At 42.1% G+C, this 25,616-nt stretch overlaps 6 protein-coding genes across 6 annotated transcripts; 5 read left to right on the top strand and 1 right to left on the bottom strand.

Moving 5' to 3' along the window:
- Nucleotides 1-516: 516 nt before the first annotated feature.
- Nucleotides 517-1,286, bottom strand: PKNH_0615800 (conserved Plasmodium protein, unknown function; the record flags this gene model as incomplete). Its single annotated transcript, XM_002261793.1, has 2 exons — nucleotides 517-964; nucleotides 1,099-1,286. 2 exons carry the CDS (start codon nucleotides 1,284-1,286, stop codon nucleotides 517-519), a joined length of 636 nt encoding a protein of 211 aa, XP_002261829.1.
- Nucleotides 1,287-3,144: 1,858 nt separating this feature from the next.
- On the top strand, nucleotides 3,145-4,254 carry PKNH_0615900 (MORN repeat-containing protein 1, putative; the record flags this gene model as incomplete). The annotated part of the gene is made up of 1 exon (XM_002261794.1): nucleotides 3,145-4,254. One exon carries the CDS (start codon nucleotides 3,145-3,147, stop codon nucleotides 4,252-4,254), a length of 1,110 nt encoding a protein of 369 aa, XP_002261830.1.
- Nucleotides 4,255-5,560: 1,306 nt separating this feature from the next.
- Nucleotides 5,561-7,570, top strand: PKNH_0616000 (SAE2 domain-containing protein, putative; the record flags this gene model as incomplete). The annotated part of the gene is made up of 1 exon (XM_002261795.1): nucleotides 5,561-7,570. The coding sequence occupies one exon, from the start codon at nucleotides 5,561-5,563 to the stop codon at nucleotides 7,568-7,570; it is 2,010 nt and encodes a 669-aa protein (XP_002261831.1).
- Nucleotides 7,571-9,673: 2,103 nt separating this feature from the next.
- Nucleotides 9,674-13,783, top strand: PKNH_0616100 (OTU-like cysteine protease, putative; the record flags this gene model as incomplete). The annotated part of the gene is made up of 8 exons (XM_002261796.1): nucleotides 9,674-9,736; nucleotides 9,919-9,975; nucleotides 10,155-10,295; nucleotides 10,522-10,601; nucleotides 10,774-10,837; nucleotides 11,129-11,224; nucleotides 11,371-11,448; nucleotides 11,633-13,783. 8 exons carry the CDS (start codon nucleotides 9,674-9,676, stop codon nucleotides 13,781-13,783), a joined length of 2,730 nt encoding a protein of 909 aa, XP_002261832.1.
- A 2,217-nt stretch (nucleotides 13,784-16,000) lies between these two features.
- On the top strand, nucleotides 16,001-19,710 carry PKNH_0616200 (DEAD/DEAH box helicase, putative; the record flags this gene model as incomplete). Its single annotated transcript, XM_002261797.1, has 6 exons — nucleotides 16,001-17,559; nucleotides 17,744-18,032; nucleotides 18,198-18,269; nucleotides 18,391-18,720; nucleotides 18,878-19,051; nucleotides 19,414-19,710. The coding sequence occupies 6 exons, from the start codon at nucleotides 16,001-16,003 to the stop codon at nucleotides 19,708-19,710; spliced, it is 2,721 nt and encodes a 906-aa protein (XP_002261833.1).
- Nucleotides 19,711-21,811: 2,101 nt separating this feature from the next.
- PKNH_0616300 (protein GEXP15, putative) lies at nucleotides 21,812-24,043 on the top strand (the record flags this gene model as incomplete). The annotated part of the gene is made up of 1 exon (XM_002261798.1): nucleotides 21,812-24,043. One exon carries the CDS (start codon nucleotides 21,812-21,814, stop codon nucleotides 24,041-24,043), a length of 2,232 nt encoding a protein of 743 aa, XP_002261834.1.
- Between the last annotated feature and the right edge of the window lie 1,573 nt (nucleotides 24,044-25,616).

Consider the following 25,616-nt stretch of genomic DNA (forward strand, 5'->3'; position numbering starts at 1 on the left):
AAAAATGCACACCCCGTTCTGGATAAGCGGGTTAAGTGGCTTCATTTCTGCCTATTACCTATTTCTTTGTTTTTAAAGTGGGAACAATATTTGCTGCGCCTGCAGGAATTTTCTTGCACCTTAGACAGTTCGGTTTTTACATTTTGCATAAAGGTGAAACTCTTTAAAAAAAAAAAGGGGGGCTTGTGTCATCATTGCATTTATTGCCCATGGAATGATGAATACATTCTTCTGTGAAAAGCGAAAACTGGCCTCTCAATTAAAAAGTGCTTAGCGTAATTTGCACTTGTATGGAAAAACGCAAATGTGGCCACTCAACGTGACACCCTACTTATGTAGACTTTTCCCATTTTGTATATTCAGAACAAAAAAAAAAAAAAAAAAAAAGAAGGAACTTCTCCACTTTGTTCTTATCTTCCGAGGGTATAATCACGAACGTTTCGTCAACGGCAGACGGATTAAGACCACCTGTGCTGACATGCTCATGTGAATTTACACCTCATATGGGCTAACGCATCATGGTCGCTGTGTTTTCTGCAAAAATTGCCTGCCTTCAACAATTATCTTGTTAACATGGTGTTTATGCAAAATTGTAAATAGGAAGGGCGATTCCTTCCACATCAACTGTAATCGATTTATTTCATTTTCGCATGCACCATCCATGTAAATAAGCGCTCCATGCAACTTTTTTTTCAATCTATAATCCCTTCTAAAGTGGATGAAGGCGCTGTTAAAAAAGGTCCCCAGGGCGTGTACCACGTCGGGTTGTCCCGCAGCCGAATTTCCCGAAACTTCAATTTCCTGAATACCCCCCTTTAACCTTTTCATTTCACCTAGGCACACCTTCAAATTTATCAGTGCCGACTTGACTGCCTCGTATTCCTTTGTGAACGCATAGGTCAACTCATTTTTGAGAAGATCTTCCAATTCGCCGGTTTGGTCGAAGCCGGCCCCTGGGTTGGCACTACAAAAAAGGGAAGAAAAATATATCGTCAGGGTTGTGGTTGAGCGGAGTAAACAAAGGAAAAGTTTGTGCCATGGTGGGTAATCATTTCCATAGCATGAACATAAGGAAGTTTCAAACTAAGGGGAGCTCACCTCCTATCAAGTATAATTCTTATCAGTTCATTTATTGACACAACGGTAGCATCGTGCAAGTCAAAGTACCGCTTGATGCAGACGATGCTTTCGCTTACGAGATGCTTCGCTCTGTTCTTTTTCTCACTCATTATGATGCCTGCCTTCACAGATGGTTGACGTATTTTTCCACTTTGTTCGCCGCGCATTTGTCCATATGACCAAACACGGGAAACGAACAGAAGTGGCTTTTTTTTCGCAACATATAAAACATGTGAGAACTAAAGGATTTCACGTTGTACTAACCCTCATCTTTCTTATGGCCCAAAGAACCCATGAATAAAAAAGGGGGGATATACAGCGCCGCACTTTTGAGAGCATCAAAATCGTTAGTAAGTAAAATGAGGGAAACTCCCCCTTTTATATTTGAACTGTTTGATGACTGGCCTTGATTAAGCCGATCGAAGCGGAGTGCCCTGACGCGCACCATTCAAAAGATAAAATAAAGTAAGCGAAAGAAAACGCACAAGAACAATTTTGTACTGATCACTTTCCGTTTTACATTGCCTTGTTTTTACCCACCCCTGCGATATTTTTTACATCGCGCGTATGGCGCCCATACCACACCGTTGTATTGATCTGTTTCTCATGCCGCACACGGGAAGAAGATAATTCGCTCTTGGCCACAGTTTAATCAACTGTAAGGATATAATCCACCGAAAAAGGGCATTACATTGTCATCATTCGCCATTTTATTTTCTAATTTCCTAATTGACACACAGAGATAGTCTATGTACATCCCATCTGGGTAAAAAATTTTTTATCCGGATAGCCACAAAACGGGGTGTAGTTCCCTGCAGTTGTTGTGCATTATCCCATTGTTTTTCTACCTTTAATAGGAGAAAGAAGAATTTTTACATGCATGCTTTAACATTCAAGTGTGGGAGGCCTAAACGACTCCGGATAAAAAATCGATGCACAAATTTTATTTTAAATAGTCGTTTTTCTCATATGTGTTATATTTTTGTATGTTTTTATTTTTTCCACCCTCCCTGACCAGTCGAACAACAAATAACTATGATAAACATTTCCTCCCGTATTGGGGGGAACACAAGTAAAAGGAGGAGATAATTGATAAGTTGCTTTGGCTTCCTATTTGGTGCAACCGCCATGGTGTGTTCCTTTGAGGAGGTTAAGATGTGTTTGGTTCCGTTGAAAGGAGAAGCGGCGAAAGAGAAGTTTAATCAGCATCATTCTTTCGTTCGAGTGATTACACATTTATGTGTGTTTTTTTTTTTTTTTTTTTTTTTTTTTTTATGAACCGTTCAGGCGATTTTAATTTTGAAATGACAACGTGGTCTTGCAGCTTGGTAAGGAAGTGCAGGCAATGATTTTTTTTTTTTTTTCCGCGCGTTGTAGGACGTATGTTCCTTTGGGGAAAAAGTAATTTCTACCCTTCCGATGTAACACGTAGCGCTTTTATCCAACTGTGCAACTGTCGAAGGGTATTCCCTCTTGTGGAGTAGAATAAATTCCGCGGCTGCAACGACGGTGGGCGCAACAGTTGCACACGCGTTCGCATTTGTGTGTGTGTGTGTGTGCGCGCCACGTCGTCAGCTTGACCGGTGCTACTGGAACATTCAGTTCGAATTGCCAAAAGGGTAAACAGGGGTTGGGCGCGATTACCACGTTGGAAAAGGTTGCCACTTTTGTTACATTTTCAGTGGATAAAATATTTTTTTCCCGCGATATGCGTTGGTATACGAGGAGCGACATACAAAAAATTGTTCGCAGTTGCCACGTGCAGTCACTGTCGTAATTTTTTCTTTTTTCTTTTTTCTTTTTTTCTTTTTTTCTTTTTTTTTTTTTTTTTACTTCCGTGCAACATTTTCACCAAACTGAAAAAAACACCCCCGTGTAAGCAAGAAGTTACATTTGTCTCCATAGCCGACAGAGGCGGACGCGCGAGCTGCAAGCAACAGGCGACAAGCGGCGTGTGCGCATTCCGGTGTCCACAGAGATATATACTTATGCAGAACTGCCCCCGCACAACTGATTCCGAACAGCATGGCCACTAGCACCCTGACCGAGGAAACCCACTGCTACAACGGAAACATCAAGGATGGACTGTTCCACGGGCGTGGAATTTTGATGTACTCCCGGAATGAAAAGTACGAAGGGGATTTCGTATACGGGAAGAGAGAAGGGAAGGGGAAATTTACCTATGCCGACGGTGCAACATACGAAGGAGACTGGGTTGACGATAAAATTCATGGGAAAGGAACAGCAAAGTTTGTCAGTGGAAATGTGTACGAAGGGGAGTGGGACAACGGAAGGATAAATGGGTTTGGAATTCTAAAGTACAACAATGGGGACATCTACGAAGGTGAATGGTTAGACGGGAAAATGCATGGTAGGGGCACCTACACATATGAAGATGGGGATGTATATGTAGGTGAGTGGAAGAATGATAAAAGACATGGGAAAGGTTGCGTTAAGTACAAAGGAAGTGAAAATAAAATTGCGGAGACCTATGAAGGAGATTGGTTTGAGGGGAAGATGCAAGGAAAAGGAACGTACTTTTTTGCTGATGGAGGAATATACGAAGGAGATTGGGTTGATGGAAAAATGGAAGGGAAAGGAGTTTACAAGTTTTTAAATGGCAATAAGTATGATGGCGATTGGTCTAATGACATGAAAAATGGATACGGCGTATTGACTTACGTGAATGGAGAAATGTACGAAGGGTACTGGAAAGATGATAAAGTGCATGGAAAGGGAACCCTTACTTATAGTAGGGGAGATAAATACATAGGGGAATGGAAATTTGCCAAGAAATCTGGCCAAGGCGAACTCATTTATGCTTCCGGGGATAAATTCAAAGGGGAATGGAAAAATGATAAGGCCAATGGCTTTGGTGTTTTGGTTTATTCCAATGGAAACAAATACGAAGGGGAGTGGGTTGATGATCAGAGACATGGGTTTGGGACGTTCACTTGCAAAGAAGACGGTAGTATTTATGCAGGGCACTTCGCTTTCAATCGGAAGGAAGGCAGAGGTACGTTGACCTTCGTCGGCGGCAACGTCTTGGAAGGCTTGTGGACCATGGGTGTCCTCACCAAGGTAAGCAAATTTCAGTTGTCTCCCGCATCCCCCTGGCATGATCCGGACCTTTGAAGGTACCCATGTAATGGTGTAGCGATTGGCCAAGCGGTTGCTACATTATCGTATCCCTGGGTTTCGCTTTACCCCGAAACGTCACTTCATTATGGGCCAAAAACTACCTTCATATTTGTCTCAAAAAAAAAGGGGGGAGGGGGGCAAAAAGAAGAAAATATAGGAAAGAAATATGCGGGCAGAAGTTTACTCAGGGTAACTATATTTAGTCCATCTGTGCATCCCACCCCCTCACCCCCAAGCGACGTATTCACGAGTAGGACAAACTGTATACCGGCCGCGTGCTGCGCAATTTGGCATATATGTACATGTGTATATGTGCAAGCGCATGCATGTGTGCCTATTTTGCGTTTGACATAGGTACCTACTCGAATTGTTTTTTTTTTTTGTTTTTTGTTTTTTTAATTTTTCAAGTCCATGTTAGTGTTAGTGCCAACATTAGATTTTGCTACAATACTAATCATGGTAATTTCATCGTCACTTTGTCCCCCCTCTTTCACAACTTGAGGGCTACTTTCAGTAACTTTTTTTTTTTTTTTTTTTTTTTTTTTTCATCGCGCTAATTATTTTTATTTAATTTTTTTGCACCACCGCTCTTTAGTAAAATTCCCGAAGTTGTTTATTCGATGAATTGCAGGTTTGCATATTTTTCTCATTTGCACAGATTGTGTGTTGGCGCAATTTCCCGCCTCCCGGCTTTTCTCGTTTTAGTCTTTACGCGTTTATTGTTTTACCCCTTGCCCCTTTTCTTGTTTTAGTATTTTTTTTCTATTTTTTTTTTTTTTTTTTTTTGTCACTTGGAATTTTGGGCACACCAGAAAATGAAAAAAAAAAAAATTTGAACAAGTGGAACTCCACTAACGCAGTGGAACCTCATCATAACATTGTAACTCTACTAGAGAGTGCCACCCAGAGCGTAGCAAAGAAACGCAAAATTAGGCTCACTGGGCGTGATACGCCATCCGTGTGGAAAAACAGTGAAGCCAGACTTTCACGAGTATGCCGCCCCCTTTTTTTTGGTTGACCAGAGTAATCTCTCTACTTTTGAGAGATATGCGACGTATAAAACGATAGCACTGTCAACCATGTGATTAGTTTTTTGTGTACACACATCTTAATGAGTAGTGCAAGTCGTGTAGTCACTAATCTATCTCATATGTGGGACTTAACTACCAGTTTATTCCTTCCCTTTTTCTTACATTTTTTTTCCCAATTGGACGCACCTTTTTTTTTTTTTTTTTTTTTTTTTTTTGTCCTGCGTCTTTAACTGTGCGCCTTGTATAAACTGCACACGAATAGTAGCAACATGACGACTTTTAAATCCATATGCGAAGACTCACTAAAGGAGAGAAAAGAAAATGTCGGACTTGAGAGAGTTTTGGGGAGAGTATTTGATGAATTAATTTCCGAATTTAAGGCCAAGTTTATTAAGAAAATATCCGTCCTTGTCCACGAAGTGAAGCATAGTGACTGCGCTTTGGAAGTTGGCAAAGGTGGGGTCCAACACTATAAACGGGAAAAATATGAAAACAGGCAGAAGGAGCAGGTGGGAGGGAAAACGCATACAGATGACACATTGGGTGTTTATTTAAGCAACATCACATATTCAAAGAGGAAGAGCTTGTTCGAAAAAATAAAGAAAGAGATTGACGCCCAGGGGGAGGACCATGTCACCGAGAGGGGAGTCTCCAGGAAGAGATTGGCCCCGAGCGGATTTACCACTGTAGAGGAACAAAAGATATACGACTCGAACGAAAAAGTAAATGTAATGAATGTAGTGAATGATGGAAAGAAAAAAATAGACGAAGTGAGTGTGTTGGATAGAAGGGGTAAATCAGTGAGTAGCGCACGAAATTACCTCTCCGATATGCACAGCAAGGCGAACAGTCGGAAATCAGGAAGGAGTACGCGGAGCAGGGACACAACTGGAGATGGGGGCTCCAAGGGGATTGAGCAGTTGAGGAAGTTGGACAGGGTGGAGAAGAGGAATCTGTCGGAGGTGTCGGAGCAGATGAGCATGTCGGATATGTCGGAAAAATCACAAAGGACGCGCACTTCGTACAAGTCAAGGACATCACGGGTGTCCCATGGTTCCCCCGCTTCCTGTATTTCTCGCACATCACGCAAGACGAACCACCCAAGGGAAGACCTATGCACGCTGAACGGAGAGAGCAACAAAAGTGAGAAAGATACCTACGCGAATATTATAAGTAAGTACACCATCAAACGATTGTTTTCTAATAGACTGCACACCGACGAGGTGGGAGACACCCATTGTGGCATTGATGAACGGAGAGCAGACATACTTCGTAGTGCCCACATTGACAAAGCGAGGAGATACATGCACGAGCCAAGTAGCATCTCTACAAATGGGGGAAAGGCCCCATCAAGCAAAACTAACGAATTTATGAATGAAGAGAACAAAAATTACAAAATTGTAAAGAGAGATTTTGACGACTGTTCGAAAAGGAGTGTCAAATCCAAGGCGAACTCGTTGGGATCAGAGCGTGAGCCACTTGACATCCTCATTGCAGAAGAGGCTAAAGAAAGGAACAAGTTGAAGGAGATTAGGGGTAGGTCAAATGGCTACTCTAATAGGCAGAACGAAGTCGAGGTGAAATCGCACAAAGGGGACTCTACAAGCATCGACAAAAGTGAGCAGTTATTTTTTGAAGTCATTAGAGGGAAAAAACGGAAGCATCTAAAGGGCTTCGAATGCGAAGACTGCAAATCGTTTTATGAGGAACTCTGTTGGGATGGTTCGGAAGAGGGAAGAAAGTACAAAGGGGGTACGAGCCACCGATCGTGGAACAGGCATGAAGTGAGTAAACCTGCGCAGAACGAACTTTTACTTAAAAAAGACAGGGGAAAAAAGTCTGAAGGAGAAAATTACACAAATCGCCTTAGTGAATATGTCAATGAGAAATATACGAATGGCACCCAGCCTGATACGGTAAAGTCATTTGGCGAGATGGCCTTGGTAAGCAGCCCCAGATATTTCAAGAATGGTGAGGGAAATGTGGACATGGGTTCCGGCAAATATGCTGAAAAATACATTGACAAGTTTATGAAGAAGTTTGAGATGAAGGAAAAGAATAAGGGAAGTTTGGTTAAAATGAATCAAGTGGAGGAGGAGAAGTTTTATGAAGTCGACGAGGTAGATGATACAGAGGAAGAGTTACCAACGGAGGTGGCGGAAGATAGACGGAAAGAAAATAAGAAAAAAAAACTGATTCAGTCTTTTTCGCGTCACAGATATCATAGCAAAGTTAATGATTCGCCAAAAAATTTCTGGAGCTTCGATTTTTTTAAATAAAAAAAAGTGGGGGAAAGGAAGTGGCTCATTTGTTCTCCCCGGATGGACAATTCCCTTGCACGGATGGACAGTTTGTTTGCACGTATGGACAATTCCCTTGCACGGATGGACAGTTCCTGTGCACGGATGGACAGTTCCTGTGCACGGATGGACAATTCCCTTTCACCGATGGACAGTTTGTTTGCACGTCGGAAGCAGAACCCCCGCTATGCCGTTCGTTGTGTTGGAGGTTCCGATGTTCCATCCAGCTCTCCACCTACTGTTCATTTGTCACCCTATCCTTGGTGCACACCCAGGACGCCCGGTGCGACTTTATCATTTTCTCTATTCATGTTGACTTATCGCCTGAAAATGTCCTGGACTTGTTTCGCCCTAAACGTGAAGACATTTCCCCGCAATATTAGTAGACCATTCGTTTCACGTGACGCGCACCTGAACGAATTTTTTGTTGTCCCTTTTTTGCATCCCCCCCCCGATAGCTGCATTTTTAGGTGTCCCCATTTTGGCGTACGGCCATCATGACACACGACTTGCATTATTTTTTTTCGTGAAGCAGGATGCGCATTTTAGCAATTTCATGCGGGATGCGTTTTTTTTTTTTTTTTTTTTTTTTGTCATTATTGCATGATTGTTGTTATGATTATTGTTATTGTCGTTGCCTCTTCCATTGTCCTATCGTCATTGCCATCGACATCGTTTGCGTTTCAGATTATGCGAACACGTTGAGGGCACAGCTGGCACGTGCACCGTGGCTGATCGAACCGTGACTTCAAAATGAAGCGTCGTAGAGAATTGCCCAAAGAACAGTTCTTACGCAGTCGTGGCTATTTTGTGTCTTACTTTGATGGTCGAATTCGGGAAAGGCATGCACGTAAAGGTACACGAATGTGTATATATGTACAAATGCGCACGACTTGTGATTTGGTCAACTCGTCGGGGAAAACAAAAACAAACTGCAGTTTCAGTCCAATCGACCACTCTCCTGTTTTTTTTAAGAGGGCAAGTGCAAGAGTTACATTGTCAATTGCGCATTGTCTTGTGTAGTTAGTAGGGGGGTGCGCATGTATCATATTTTATCGCGGAAGTGTGCGCATAAAGATATTAACATGTAACGTATCTGCGGAGGACTTCATTGTATGTTCCGATATGTACACATACGAATGTGTGCAAATTTAAATTCCCTAAATATTCGCTCTATAATTGCAATTCATTTATCGTCCAATCGCTCTTTTTTTTTTTTTTTTTTTTTTTTTTTTTTTTTTTCTTCTTTTAACCCATCTTGAGAGGTAAACAAAGGTGATGGATGTTATGTCTGTGATGTTAAAAAAATAAAAAAAAAAATTCGAAATGCCGTTTGTGCCACGTTTACAATGGCTTCGTAACACTTTTGCGATAATTTTCCTTTTCCGTTTGGCTTTAAAAAAGTTGAAATTTTTCTTTTTTTTCTTTTAATTCCTTCAAAGTAGCGAAAGGCGTGTTACTAGCCATTACGTCAGGCAGTCTTGATAAGTTTCCAGGGCGAAACTTTTTCAACGTCAACCATTTCAAAGCGCAACTTTGTTCTTCGCGAAGCGGCTAGCGAGGCGTGTGCAGCGTTGTTCTGTGGGTCTACCAAATGCAAGGGGATTCACGTGTATAAATATGTGTGCAAGTATTCTCCCCCACACGATTGTCTGTACGCCCGCATCAGAGCACAGATATTTGTATCACCCGAGAGATAGACACATCAACGCGCAGCTGAGTCGGAGAGTGGAGGAAGAAAACGTGATGTAGACCGTGTCGAACCGTTCTGGACCATGATAGACCGCGCCAGACGTGTCATTTAAAACGGCACACTCTACGCGCTAACTAGTTTTGCGGTATCCCATTAGGGCCAACGGGGGATTTTCCTTCCCACTTATCATTTGTGATGTCACGGTTGGTACATGTTATTCCCCTGACCTTACCTGTACCTATACCTATGCATTGATTTTTTTTTTTTTGCTCACCCTTTAATATTGCACTAAATAGTAATTTGTGACAAGTACACCTTAACCACTTTCGCTTTAAAGCATTGGCGAGAGTATACTGTTGAATAAGCGGGCTTCATCATTTCGCGCAAACATGATTGATGAATACCGTGGAAACTCGCAAAAGAGGAAGAAGGCAAAGGAGAAGAAGAAAAAGGTAAGCACGAAAAAAAAAAAAAAAAAAAAAAAAAAAAAAAAAAGGGGATTTACTGGCGAATCACATGTACATCCAAAGGGGGGAAGCGCGTAGAGAGTTCATCACCTGGACGCAACGTTATCCAGATAAAGTGTAACATGGCTACGTCGTTACATGATTGCCCTGTTTTTTATTATCTTCAGAACGACGAAGAAATTAAGGGGGTCAAGGAAGTCGATGACGGAATTAACTATTCACTGGTTAGCTAGCCCAAAAGGGAACAACACACAAGGAGATACACACCACAAAAAAAAAGTTGATATATTCTATTTTGTTCTACGTGTTGTAAAATTATGGATAATTTGTGCACTTGGTTAAGTCTAATCGTTTCGTGAATAGGATTCACTTTTTTTTTTTTTTTTCTCGTTACAAATTGCAGATAAATGACTACCACGATAGTAACTTCAAAAAAAATTTTTACATTAAGAGCATACGGACGGATGGCAACTGCCTGTTTAGGGCTGTGTCGGATCAGCTGTACAACAACGAGGATAACTACAAGGAGATAAGGAGGCTAGTGGTATGTCTTCGAGTGTTGTAAAGTGCAGGGAGTGCTTGGTTAATTACCTAACTTATTATCCACTTCGATTATTCCGTTTCGGGGATGAGGCGAGCGCATCTGAAGGATAGGGAGGGGGAAATAATTAGCAAAAGGAGAAGTATCATAATGATATGCATGAGGAAGAGAGGAAGAGGACAAAATAATTTCTATCGATTTGGATTTATTTTTTTCTCTCCAATCGCAGGTGGATCATCTCCTAAGGAACGAGCAAAAGTATCAACACTTCATCGAGTATGATGAAAGTTACAAGTCCTACATAGACAGGTACGTCCCGAGGGGGGTGGTGGTAGAAATGGAATCAGTGAGTCGATGCGTTGTGTGTTGGTGCGCATGAAGTACATTCCATGTCGAAGGAGAATGAGGCCTCATCGCCATACTTATCCCTAGCTGTACAGCTAGCCTTCTACATTCCTGCGACGCTTTACTTTCCTCTTAGAATAAGTTTGGATGGGACATGGGGTGGTCAGCTCGAGCTTCAAGCAGTGGGCGAACTTTTCAACGTAAGACCAGAGGGGAAAAAAAAAACACACAATGCAAATGTACATCTATATATGTACGTACATGTAGAGAGGTCTTTTTGTCTGTCTAGACCGGGGGAGCTACGCCCCTTGTAGATCGAGATGATCGAGAGGAAAATGACGTTGCATCCCGTGTGAGGTGGCCCATACATTTAATTTTTTTTAATAGTCTCATGAAATACTCTCTTATTAACATGAGGCGTATGCAAAAAAAAAAAATGAGATGAACTCCTTTCCACTTCCTCCGAATTATTTACATGAACTTTTGTCTAGGTGAACATCCTGATCTACCAAGAAAACGAGTGCATCCTGGAGATAAAAAATCACAGCGATGATGAAAAGTGCATCCAGCTTCATTACGCTTCCAGTGTAAGAGGGGAAAGACCCCATGGGATGAGTTCCCCCTTAATATATCTATATGTAAATCCATTTGTGTGTTTTTCCTGCAGTTATCGATTGCCCAAAGCATGTCACGTGAACTACACACTTTGATTATTACACTTACCACCCCGCAGGAGCACTACAATAGCGTCCGGTTTAAAAACAGGGCCCTGGAAAATGAGCTGAAGTCAATTGTGGAGCTCCGCGAAATAGTAAACGGAAAGAAATAAAAAAAAAAAAAAAAAAAAAAAAAAAAATGGCAATGGGTGATGCTGTGGAGAATGTCCATGGAGGGAAGAAACCTTCCCCTCTGAATTAGCAGAGAAAATATAAACGCACAATTTTTGTCACTATTTATTTTCCCCCCGCCCTTCTCTCTTCCCTTCTCCGTTGCAGCTAAACAATAAGGACGATAGTGAGTCCACCAAGACGTTTTACGAAACTACGGACAACGAACTGACCGAAGACAACGAAGAAGACATGTGTGACAATACAGGAAACGAAAATAATAACGTTGGAGAGTGGATTGACGAGAAGGAGTTCACATTTAACAACTCAGTGGAGGAAGAGTATCTACAGTATGATTGCCCTCAAGAGAACAATCGAAATAATATTTTCTCCCTGAGTGATGATGAAACGGAACCTTGTTCATTGGATATCCTGCAGAATATATATAATGGTATAAAAAGGAAGGGCATGAGGAGCAGAAGCATGCCAACTATTAATGAGAATTTCCTTTATTTCTTCTCCAAAAATCATGTCAATGAAAGTATGGATAGTGACAGCACCATAGATGTGCTGAATGAGAGGAAAGGACTCGATATGAGGAAACCGAAAAAGATCGAAAATAGGAAGTTGAATTTTCTGAAATATAACTATATTGGTCAGAGACCCGATGACCTCCTCAGTGAATACGTGCCTAGGGCGGGGACGATGCGGACTGCTGTCACCCCTATCAGAGGGGAGAACAAAACCATCCGCATTTGTTACAACAAGACGTTTCACAAGTACCTGTGCTTGTCCAAAATGATGGAAGTAGGGAATAATCAGAGGGAGGAGAAAGTGGGAGAAGGGCTCGATCTGTTCAACGGGAACTACATGTATAGCAACGGGGGAGGCAAGGCATGCAGAAGAGTGGCACAAGGGGAAGCCATACAGGGGAAATCTTTTGACAAAAGCGAGGTCAACAAAAGTGGGTCCCCAACGGAGGGAGAGTCGCGTATCCCCTTGAAGCACCTGCACAGTGCAGGCAGACAGGGATACATTTCGAATTTCGAATTGGAGAACAACTTGAGCAGGACGAAGAAAAAAACGTTTGAGAATTTTTTAAAACTTTACAGCGAAAAAATTTCCTACAGCAGGAACTCCTTCTGCAAGAGTATTTCCACCAACGACGTCAAGTCGAGTAATGAGGGAGGTTCCGCAGATGCAATTGGTTCGACCAGTGAGCAAGCCAATTCTGAATGCTTAAATTACGAAAACGCGAGAAATTTATCGTTGAATAAAATTTCCAGCAGTAATGAAGAAATAACGGCTGCTTCGTCTTATTTCGATAAGGAGGATTCCATGAGCTTCGAGTTTGGACCCCATGTGTATGACAAGAGAGTTGAAATAAATTATTTGGCAACAGAGGATGATGAGGAGGTCAACAAATGTATCCTATATAAGAATGGAGAGGAAGGGAAGAAATTTTGTTACAATTTGATGAGCAAGTCTCAGGAAATCTTTGACATAATAATCGATGAAGAGTATGTCCTAAGCATGAACAGCAGCATGTTGTTTTCCCACAGTGGCAATAAGCATGTGGGTCGAGGAAATTGTTATAAGAAGAGAGGAGTTACCGAACAGGAGGAAATACCACCATCGATGAGTAATCGTGGAGGAGCAAAAATATCTTACCCGGTTGCCAGTCCTTGTGTGTTAAACTCGAGAGCGTCTTTTTCAGGTTCGAAGGCGGAAGGAAGGAGAACAACTAGCCAAATTGACGTGAAAGTTGGGGATGACCACGATAGGGCAAGGGGCGGGTCCAACTGCAGGATTAGGAGGAGGAATCACCAAGGGAATTGTTCTAGTGGGGAGGGAAGTGGAGACACATCCGGATATTCGCATACAGACGCATCCTCACAGTCGCGCATAGGCGCTACCCCCAGAGGTAGTCTGAAATCGAGGGACCTTTTCCTGAAGAAGAAATATCTGAACAAAAAATTTATCAACATGTTTTCGAAGGATATCCATTCGAAAGGGCTCTTCCACTTTTTAAACGCCGACTTCCTACTCACTGGAGACAAAGTAAAATATATAATCCCCTTCCTGTTCAATAGCGAACGTATGAATATATTTAAGGACAAGCTAAATAGAAAGGATTTTCATTTTTCCGACTATGTTACGTTCTCCTTTAATCTCGACGAACAAAAGTTGAGAAAGAAAATTGAATGCTCTAAAGTTTTAAATGAAGAATTCCTCATTAAGGAGAAGCACAAATATAGTAAGTTCACACGAGGGGGGAATGGTAAGTCTGAGAACCGGGTGAAGATCATCTCGATTTAGAGCGTTGTGCGCTCCTGAGATGTAGTGTGTTTGTATTTGCATGGTTAGGGTTACATAATCGAAGTTTAATCTTTTTACAACAATGTGGTGACATGTGCCTGCATTTTTTAATACATTGCATGGGAGGCCTTTTTTCATTTATTTATTATTTATTATTTATTTATTTTATTTTTTTTTTTTTTCTCTACACACAAATTATAACAAATGTGACAATCCCTTTGATGTGCTCTCGTTAAGCGAATTTGTTTTTTTTTTTTTTTTTTCCTGATGTTACCGCGACCGCGCCTACCTTTGTCTGCTTAAAATGGTGATAATTTTGTGAAGGAGGGGGGAAGAGGCATGGTTCCTCGTTCTGTGAGGACATGCGACACGCGTCTGGTTGGCACTTTGGTTTAGCTCGTTGGTATTTCCCCTTTTTGTGTAACTCCTTTTTGCCACCCATTTTTACACCCATTTTTACACCCATTTTGCGACTTCATTTTTGGACCCCCAGCGAACAGCGGTCGTGTAAGGTTTCCGAAAGGATGGGTAAACCTGGTAACCAGTTAGGTCTCTTTTTCCCTACGTCCATATTGTGCCCTAGCCGCTTTTTGTGCTCGCGTGGGGTAGTTCCTTTTCACCCTCTCACAAATTAGTAAAATGAAAAGTAATACGCATGGTAATGCTAACATGATGTGCGTAATGAACGCCTTTAAAAGTATATTAAGGGCCTCTACTGTTCAATCAACTTCCTTCCTTCCGCAGAAGGATGAACTGCATGGATGTCATTTCCAAGTTCAAGGGGACAAATATCTCACACAGACGGTGCGCATATAGGGGGTGTAGCCAATCTGTCATGGTTGCTCCTTCAATTTGGTCACTTTTGCCCCATTACGGGTCTCGTCTAAGGGCGGTAGGGCAACTGTTGAGGGGTAAACCCTGGGGAGCCAAGCTGCCAAACTGTAAGATCGCCAACCTGTAAGATCGCCAACCTGTAAGATCGCCAACCTGTAAGATCGCCAACCTGTAAGATCGCCAACCTGGAAAATCGCCAAATGGAGAAGATCAAAATGGTCAGTACATGCACAGGAGGGAAACGAACATGGCGCCTCGATTTGCTACTTATTTGTCCCACCTTTTAGCAGATGCGTTCCTCACAAAAATCTACCTTCGCGAATATGTACACCTCATGATGTGATTCCTGCAGGGGGAGGTATACGGACGTGTGTACATGCATATATTACATACAGGTAGCCATTTTTGCACGCAATCTGGAAAAAAAAGAAGAAAAAAAAAAAAAAAAATCCCTTTGTGCATCCCTCATAACTGTAGCAATACGCCCCAACACAGGAGAAATCCATTTGGGCTAATCACTTATTTCGTGTTACCTCTGAGTTCCTACAAACTGAAGCGGTAGAGATGGAAAAGTGGCAAGTAAAAAAATTGTGGCGGTGTTCTTCAGGGGTAAATGTTGTGTATACCGTATAGAAAAGGGAAGTTGGGACTCCTTTTTTTTTTTTCCACAATCGTTACCATCCCCGTTACCGCTACAGGTGCTGTTTTTTAATTTATTTTTTGGGATGGGAAAATTCGCAAGGATTAGATCTTAGGGAAAGAGGAATGAAGTCTCTGTATGAGGATATCACCATCAGGTGATATACCCAGGTGTAGTCATATAAACGGCCAAGGGGAATTAATGTAACTTTACCCATTTGGACATTTTTACTCCATTTTCCTGCTTTGCTTTATTTTACCCCTTCGCCTAATTTTCCTCGTTTTCCTTGCTTGCTTCTTTTCCTTCCCCCCCCGCCCCATACAACCCGTTGAAGAATAATGAGCGCAAATAATTTGGCGCAACCCAGTCAGACTCAACAACAGGCGGAGTATAACAGTGGCGCCGGCGAACACATCGTAGGTGGTAAAAACGACCATCGTAGTGGTGACTTTACGGGTGATGGAAAAACAGGCGAAACGGAAGGGGGAAATAAAAATGCAACAATAAGAGGGACCCAAAAAGGAGAATCAAACGACACTTTAGACGATGTCATCAGCAAGTACTTAATGGATGTCGGATCAAAGGATAACGCCCATGGCATTGTGGCCAACACGATGGGGGAGGATGTATACCACCCGTATAGTTACCTCTACCCCAACGGTGGTGTGGAAAGCTATTGTGAACCTGGGGGTAACCCTAACTTTGTGGCCATCCCTGGTAGAAGCAACTTTGTGGTTAGCCGAATGGATGAAGCTACTATCACGGTTGGGAACCATAGTAATAACACAGGCACAGTGCAGATAGGAGAACCAAGCGGTGAGCAGATGCTACACCCACATGAAGACGCACTCGCAAGTGAGAACAGTAACTTCAATTATATAGATATAGTGAATAGCATGGGCGGAAATTACGAACCGAATGGAGCTGTAGCCCAAATTTTTAATTACCAAAGTGAGGAAGAGTTCGTTCATGAGGGGAATGCATATGATGAGGATGGATGCAGTGAGACAAATAGCGAAATGAAGAACCCACCTGCACAAACAACACCGAAAAGAAGAACGTATCCACAGAATATGGACACGTGTGGACCGGCAAGGAAAATGAGGAAGGGAGTTAACAGCAGCTACCCAATGGAAGAGACGCATAATAACAATGAAAAAAACAACTTCAAGGAAAGGAAGTACAACCTCTATAGAAATAACCCCCATTGGAAAGCAACAGAAGAAAATCCTCTATACCAAAGGGAACGTCCTGGGCTGTATAAAGGAGCCTTCAAAAAATGGGAAGGTAACCAAATTAACAGTAGGCAAGGGAAGAAAGCAGGAGGAGGGCAGGATGAGAGGTACAATGTGGTTGATAAAAAATTATTCTTGAGTAAATGGGATAAGGTTGATGAGGAGAATAACAATCACCACGATGGTCCCCGGGGGGAGGCATGTTATGATGACTCCAGAGGGATTTATCTAGGAAGGGGTGGATCCAGTCAGTTCACCAGGGAAAGGGCAAGTCAGTTTGGTAGAGGCAGACCAAGTCAGTCTGTGAGGGGTGGGCCCAGTCAGTTCACCAGGGGAAGGGCAAGTCAGTATGGGAGAGGCAGACCAACCCAATATGGTAGAGGTAGACCTAGTCATGTGGATAGGGGGGGGAGGTCCAATCATTGTGAGTATGGTCGTTTTAGACAACAAAACCATGACCGGTCCAGTCAGTATGACCCCGACAGGCTGAATCCTTACGGGAAAGATCCAATGGGTCAGTACCATCCAGATAGATCGAATAAGTATGACACCGGGAGGATGAATCTCTACGGACACAACGGGCCGAATCACCATGGGTATGACCAATCCAGTCTGCACGACCCGGATAAATCTGAACGGTATGAATATGACCATGGAAGATCCAGTCAGTGTGACCACGATGGAATGAATAAATATGAACTGGATAGGCTCTCCAAATATGACGCAGATAAATCCAGTCAGTATGGAAGTAATAGATCCACTCAGGATGATTTTGACCGATTGAGTAAATACAGCACTGATCAGCTGAATCAGTACGCATATAACAGACCCAGCCAATATAACCCTAATAGAAGGAACCAGTACTCTCGTGACGGGGCTATTGAGTGTCAGGGTGGTCAGTATAGCCGAGGCCATCGAAATGAACCCGAAGAAAAAGGCGACACCTATCTAGGGCAGAAATACAAGTGCAACATCTTCAACGAAGAGTGCTACATCATCGAGTGTAAATGTTACGGAAGCGAAGAGATGGAGGTACCAGGGCCCCTTAGCACCATGGAAGACCTATGGTAGGATTTGAGCGAGTGTGTGCAAGTGCGCCTGTCAATCTGTGCACGGTTGACATGAGTACATCCATCCATTCGTTTACTCACTTGATGTCCAGCCGCTTCACCCGCTCGTTCACACATTTACTCCCAACATGTGCATGCCTACATGGCGCAACTTATTCTGTCCCTCACCACCACCACGTAGCACCATCTGTGGAAACAACCTGTACCGAAACATCTGCGAGAAGGGATACAGCCAAATGACCATAGTTCAGAAGTATTCCATCCCAATAATAAAGAATAAAATGAATTTGATTGCGTCCTCACAAACAGGAAGTGGGAAAACCTTTTCCTTCCTCTGTCCAGTAATTACAAACTTGATAGAAGACAACGACACGTTGAGACCTCATTTCCCTGGGGCCTATGCTTGTGTTTTTCCCTTGGGTTTGGTCCTCTGTCCCACGCGAGAGTTAGTACTTCAAATTTTGAACGAGGTAACTTTTGTAAATTGACAAATGGTGTGACCACCCAAAAGGTCACACATACGTTTTAGGAGGTTGCAGTTAGTATGGGGATTCCCCGATATGGACACAAGAAACGGCATTTTTTTTTTTTTTTTTTTCATTTTTTTTTATATCCATTTTTGTGCGTGCCTCCAGGTTAACAGTTTGACGAAAAATATGGAGCTCGTTTGTATGGCCTTCTATGGAGGGGAGACGATGAAAGACCAGGTAGGTTCATTTCTCTGCGTTTGATTGAATATTTTTGGTGAATCAGTTCTTTTTTTTGAGAACAAAATTTCATCTGCTCGGTCACCACTACTCCTGCTCAACAACTACCGTTACACCTCAGATTGTGCAGATAAACGAACGGCAAGCGGATATCATCGTGTCGACCCCGGGGCGATTACTCGATCTGATGAATAGCTGTAAGGTTAGTCTGTCTTTTGTAAAATACTTAATCTTCGATGAGGCGGATGAAATGATTTCCCTTGGCTTGAAGGAACAGATGGATGCCATTTTATTTGAAAAAGATCTTTGTGCCAGTGAAGCCAGACAGACCATATTGTTCACGGCGACCTTCTCCGATAGCCTTCGGGAGGATATTGAGAAGTTCATGGGCACTCCATATGTGTTTTTAAATATCACACAGAAAAGGGAGGTGCAAAATTCTATTAAACAGGTAGGTGAAGAGCCCTCAATTTGTCTCGGCATTTCATTTAGGGGGGGGGGGGGGGTACGCATGTGTGTACACGTGCATACGTACGCTTAATGTGGGCATCCTTATAGGGACGACCTTATTTTTGCTACAATACTTTGGTCACCATATTTCCGCGCAGGTCGTCAAATACGTGCCCGCGAAGTGCAAGCAGGACGAGTTGCTCAAGGACCTGAAGCCTCTGCAGGGGCAAGCCATCATCTTTGTGGAACTGAGAAGCTCAATTAATTACATTTTCTCTGCGTTGAAGTCGAACGGCTATCAAGTGAATTATCTGCACGGGAAAATGAGTCAGGTAATTTATGGCCTCTTAGATCTGCACGCAGGATGGGTGGTTGGCTGATTGGCTGGTTGGCTGATTGGCTGATTGGCTGGTTGGCTGATTGGCTGGTTGGCTGCGATGACGGCGTGGTCACCAATGGCTGGCGACTTAAAAAGCAAGTCCATTGGAATCCCCGTGTGGGACGTTAATACGGGGGAATAATTCATCGCCAATTGTATATACTTGACGCATACATTAATTGGGTGAACAAATATAATAGCAACGATGTGTAAATTTTTTTTACGCTGGATGCATACCCAATGTCGAACGTTGGACGTTGGACGTTGGACATATGACGTATATTGCTCCCTCACACACACACACACCCTATGTAGGTTCGGAGACAAGACGTGTTTCAACAGTTCCGCGATAGAGAGTTTCAAATTTTAGTAGCTACCTCCATCGCAGCAAGGGGTTTAGATTTTCCCGACCTAGAGTTAGTAATAAATTATGATCTTCCCGCCGAATTTGAGCAATACATGCACAGGATTGGTAGGACCGGACGCATTGGTAAAACTGGACTAGCCATTAACTACTTTAACAGCTCCAATAAAAAAATTATTGATAAGCTCATCGACCATTTGAGGAAACACAACCAGACCGTGCCCCAGTGGTTGCTCAATTTTAACTAGTTCATTTGTGCAGTTCTGGAGATGAAGAGAAATGTATAGGGAATACCACTAACGTATGGCATGCGAACAGATATAGAGCAGGGAAGTGGGTGTGGACTCCCAATGCCTGGTATTTATGTATGACAGGTGAGCATTCCTGAGGGGAAGAACCCTATTCTTTTTTTTTTTTTTTTTTTTTTTTTGTGTGTGTGTTTATGCGTGCGTTCGTGCGCATCATTTATTTATCGCTTTTATTGGATCATTTTATTTATGAAGATGGAGTTAATTTCCCATGGTGAGGGGGGTGGGGGGCTTCCCCTATGAATTTTCCTTTTCATTCTGTGATGCTGCCCTTCACATCCCCCTTTTGTTTCGTTTGAATGATACTCATTCCTTGGTGTGTTTTTTTTTTTTTTTTTTTTTTTTATCAATCCTTCCCCTTCTGAGTATGGATAACATGTAAATGCACACTATATTTGGGAATGCCCTTTTTGTCTACACCAGTTCTGCTGACAGAGCTATTTATATGTTCCTTTTTTTTTTTTTTTTTTTTTTTTATTTCTTTAATTTGCGAATCTGCACAGTTGCGCGGGAATGAGTGGTGAGAGACTTTCCTAAGGCACATGTGGATGGAGTGATGTCCATGTATGCCTATGTGTAGCTGTGGAGAGAGTTGTCAAACAACTTTGAACGAACGTGTACACTCGTACACGTTGCGCGGTTGCTCATATGTGTGTAAGCATACCATTGTAAGACCTTAGCGCGCATTTTAAAAGGGATTTAAAAAAAAAAAAAAAAAAAAAAAAAAGGAAAGAATAAATTGCAAATTTTCGTCCCAATTGGAAGTTTTTTCTCCCGGAAGAATTTCATTTTTTCAATTTCAATTTTTCCAATTTTCTGGTTCTGTTCAAATATGTTCAAATTCTTTTTGGTGGAGTGGATGTAGTTCGTCCTCCTTCCATGAGGCAGTCCAACATATGACCACCACGATCCGAGTCGATCCTTTCACCCCCTGTTCACATGTTCGTATTCCGTACCAAGTGTTTGTTGTGGGCATTTACAACATTATGTCCTTATATGATATACATAAATATTTATATGAAATCAATTAGAAGGAAAGGTAGGGGTCAGTTTTCCTTATTCATGTTCCTCTAATTTACCAACAATATGCTGTTGTTCCGACAATGGTTCTTTGCCTGTTCGTGCGGAATACGCGCCAATTTGTTCTTTTGCGTGCCATCAGATTTTTTGTGCCCGTTTCCTCGCCTGTTCGTTGCTTTTTTTTTTTTTTTTTTTTTTTTTAAGTACTTCACGCGAGAATGCTGCATGTGGAAATCATTTATGCGAAGATGCCTTAAGTAAAGAGCATTTCTTTTAAACCTTCTTTTTTGTGTTGAATAGATATGTTTACCAATTTCGCTGTAACTATCTTTGGGAAAATTAAAAAAAAAAAATAAGAAAATAAAACCATTCCAAGTTGAAAGGCAATTTGTTCCTTGCAAATTGGGGGGAAGGCATAACTCATTTATGCTTTTTTTTTTTTTTTTTTTTTTTTTTTTTTTTTTTGTACACTTTGTACCCACTGTTAGCACTACATTTTTTTACAGTTTTCCATATGTACACCATTCTTCTCATTTTGCGAGATCTGTCCCTTTTGTTCATGCCTACTATCCGTTTGGAGGGGGAAATACCAAAACAAGGGCATACATCCCCCCAATAGCGACTTTCCAATCGGAGCACGCTCCTTCGCACTCATCACAAGAGTGAGCAACGTTTCGGATGAGGAAATGTATTTTCACCAGCTGCGCAGTGGAAACTTTTAAAGGTACACATTCAAGCAGTGTAGGTGTTATTTCCTCCGTGTGACGATAAAAAGGGGAGGGACCAAAGGGCACACCATCCATTTGCAACTTCAAAGCGAAGTTGTACATATGCTCTGGTAGAGGTTCCCAAGCAGACACCACCCTCAGGACAATTAAATACAGACAATAATAAAAAAGAAAAATACAATAATAAGCTCACACCTGCACCTACCCAAGTGAAGAAGTCAGGCACAAAGGGTGTGTTGATTTCATCCAACCATCTCTTTCTCATCGCACGTCACGCTGCTTCCCCCGTGAAAATGCTAAAAGAAGAAAGCGTAGAAGTCGAACTGGTAAAATTAGAAAACGAAATAAGTAAAGGTGAAAACAGCTTTGAAAAAAAAAAAAAAAAAAAAGTCCAATTTTCAGACAAAAATGAAACGATATATTATGAAAAAGACGAAAATGAAAACAGTTATTTCAATTTTGCCGTTAACAACTTTAACTACTTTGAATGCTTTTACAACGAGATGTATAACTGTGACTTTGATGAGAAGGAGTTTAAGGCTGGGCATTCCTTCCTAAATGAAGAGGATCATAAAGGGGGAAGTTATAATTCCCTTGAAATTTTTGAGGCGAAGGATTCTTCGGATGAAGGTACCAGAAAAGAGAATAGAAAAGAGAATGGAATAGAGAATGGAATAGATAATGCAAAAGAGAATGGCAGAGGGAGAGGGGTGGTTAGAAGAGGGTACGTTGCCATGAATACTGGGGAGGATGAATCTCCTGATGGGGAAATCCACGGGGAATCAACAAAAGGCGCTTTTTCCAGTCGAGACGGAAAAAACCAATCACTTAAAAGAGAAAGGTTTACTCATTCCTTTAATGAAGATTCCTCCTTCGAAGTGAACGACGTACATGCAGCCATTTTAAATGCAGAGGAAAGAACTAGCCATTATAGTGAAGACTATTTCGGGTTTAACATCGAACCCTTTAACATGAAGAACGAATTGAAGGAAGGATACATAGACAAGCATGGCAACTACATTTACAACCACTCGGACGGTGATGATTTTGAGGAGGCCTGGTTAAAGTCAGTTGATGAGGAAGATCCGTTCACCTCATTTTCCAATAAAAAAATTAAAGCAAAAATACACAACGAAACCGTGTCTAAATTTGATAAGTTCAAAAATCAAAGTCTCAATAATAATTCCCTCTCTGTGAATATATACGATGCTTTGTACTCCCTCTCTTGTCTGCTAATTGAAAAGGAAACACCAATTAAAGCCATGGTTAGATACAAGAGAGATTTGAAGCTCTGTAAAAATTACTTAAATGAATGCAAACTGAAGTTAGATAAATTCAGGTTCGTTTCGTCCCCACGGGAGAGCAATGAATCTTCGAAAGATCCGAATGTGTCCAAGTCATGTCAAGGGGCAGATGCGGACCGCTCCGAATCGAACGAAGGGAAAAGGGACGAGGACAGAAGGGCCCCTGTGAGGAGATCAGGTAAGAAGAACATCCTGCAGGTGAAATTGAAAACACGGGCAGGCGATTCGGTAGGGAAGGAAGGGGAGGAAACCTTGGTAAACGAGGCCGTAGACAAGGAAGTCATTCCAAATGGAGACACGCAGAGTGAGGAGGATGAGCATGAGGGTGAGAAGAGCGAAGCCACTCCCCGTGAGGAACATCCCGTCGAGGAGGAAGAGCAGCCACGGGAGGAGGAACCCCCGGCGAAGGAATCGACAGAAGAGGACAATGTAGCAGATGGAGATGAGGAAGCAGAAGGGGAGGAGAAGGTGGCGGAAGATGATAAAACGGCTGAACAGGGGGGACAAGCGATGGAAGAAGAAGGAGTAGCTGAACAGGGGGATAAAGCGGCTGATGAGGAGAAGGACGCCCTCAGAGAGAGTGAAGAGCCAAACGAGTTGCAGAGGCTGGAAGAAACATACCAGAAGATTGCCCTGGACTACAAAACAATCGAAAGGAGGTTTAACAACCTGATAGATTTGACGCAGAAATTGACAAACGAATATAAGAACGTGTACTTCTTGGCGAAGCACGAATGTGAAGCCTTATGTAAAAAGCTGGAGGAATCCAAGGACGAAAGTGTAGACATACAATGGCAGCTGAGGTGGACCAGTGATGCTAACAACAATGTCTATGGTCCTTACAACTACTATGATATATATAATTTAATATCCGTCGGAATTGTGTCGGCGGAAAATCCAATCCAGCTAAGAAGGATAAACAAGGAAAACAAAGTTTTAGAAAATATATGGCAAATGTACGACGCTGTCAACTATCTTACATTTGTTAGCAACGAAAATGTTAAAAAAAAGAGGAAATTGAGTGAAACCACGAACCAGGTGGAGACGAAAGAAGATGGGAGCGACGAAGAGGACAACTCCCTGGATGATGAGTATGATATTAAGAAGAAGAAGCGGAAGAAGAAGGGCCTCATCCAGATATCGAAAAAGAAGGAGATGTCCTCCACCAATGAGGACGATTCGGACAACGAAGAGGATGACTATGAAAACTATGACTACTGAGATGGGCAAAACCATGGAAGTGAATGCAACATGTTCAACTGTACTTCTCCCGTATTGTCGCGGAAGTATGTGAATGGCCCACGCACGTGTGTGCATACAGTTAGTCTGGAGGAATACTGGAGACGGAGGAAAACGTTACCTAGCCTTGCATCAATAACACACGTTTGGGCCTCCTGCAAGTAATGCAAGGCCCCGGAACGGTCAAACCAGCAGTGGTATATATAGCGACACGGGGCACAATTTTTTCAGTTTTAAGCATAGTTGAAGAAGAAGCATTTTTTCCCCCCATTTTGCTATCGCATTTGACATGGTCGCCATTTTGTTTTTTTCCTTATATTTTATTATTTTTTTTTTTGTGTGTGTGCCGAAGTGGATTTACCTAATGGTTAAACAGGCGACGAATATGTGAACACAGTTTTTCGTATTTTTGCATGAAGAGAGGTATACCTTTGGAAGGATGGTTATGGATATGCAAGCTGGAACATGTTAACTGTAGACAGATGAAGCGTACTGACCCGCTTTGCTGACCCAGGGTTGCGCACCATGCATATGAAGATGCCATGTGGATATATCTCTATATGCCAATAAACGTAAGCAACGTGGCAACTGACAAGATGGACATACTGATAAAATTGCAATAGAAGAAAAACACCCTTGATTAAGGATCCATGTGAGAAGAGCTTAACGTTGTTGGGATGTGGCAACCGAAATGAACCTTTCATTTTGTTTTGTTTTTTTTTTTTTTTATATATGAGCAACACAAGTGATCTCTTTTAAATTGCAATGGTGCTGCTGCTCCCGCGTAGAAAGATCACCCCCTCCCCAGTACGTGTGCGTATGCAAAGACACGCATATACAATTATTACTGCTATCAGGAATAATTCACACTGCTGGGATTTGAACTCTGATCGTGTCCAAACCATGCCACTTACGTATTTGGGTTTACGCCCAAGGTAAAGTATCAAGTTGAATATTTTACTTCCCTTTATTTTTTTCTTTTTTCCATACACATGCTTTTCCCCCCTTTGACTATTTATTTATGGATTACTTTTATTATTATTTTTTTTGTTGTTGTATTACTTACAGCCCCTGCATTGCAATTGTATATGCAGATTGCAACACAAGCACGATATGTAGATTTAGTTCAGTAGTATATGATGTACATAACATGTTGCGTGCGTGTGGCTCATGTGTTAAGCCATCCTGTTCGTGTTCCCTCTTCGACACGCCAACGTTGCTTGGGCATATGAGGGTGTACATTGCCACCCACATTAGTGCGGGCGATTCATTCAGTTTTACGCGTCTCTGGCAAACTCAGCCAATTCGGCCAACTTGGGAAGTGTAGCAAATGCAGCTAATTTGAATGATTTAGCTTATTTTGCATATTTTTTGTGAACTGCGAGTTTGCGTGAAACCCATTTGGAGGACCGTTTAGGGGATTTCCACTTCACAGGGATAATTTTCCCAGCGCGCCCGGCAGGATAGTGTAAATGTTAATACGGCCGAAATTGCTTTTAAGTTTCGGTTGAGAGAAAATGTAACCAAGTGGGTATACAAATCAGTTAGCTTTTTT

This window comes from Plasmodium knowlesi, assembly GCF_000006355.2.
Source record: "Plasmodium knowlesi strain H genome assembly, chromosome: 6".
Classification (NCBI taxonomy): domain Eukaryota; phylum Apicomplexa; class Aconoidasida; order Haemosporida; family Plasmodiidae; genus Plasmodium; species Plasmodium knowlesi.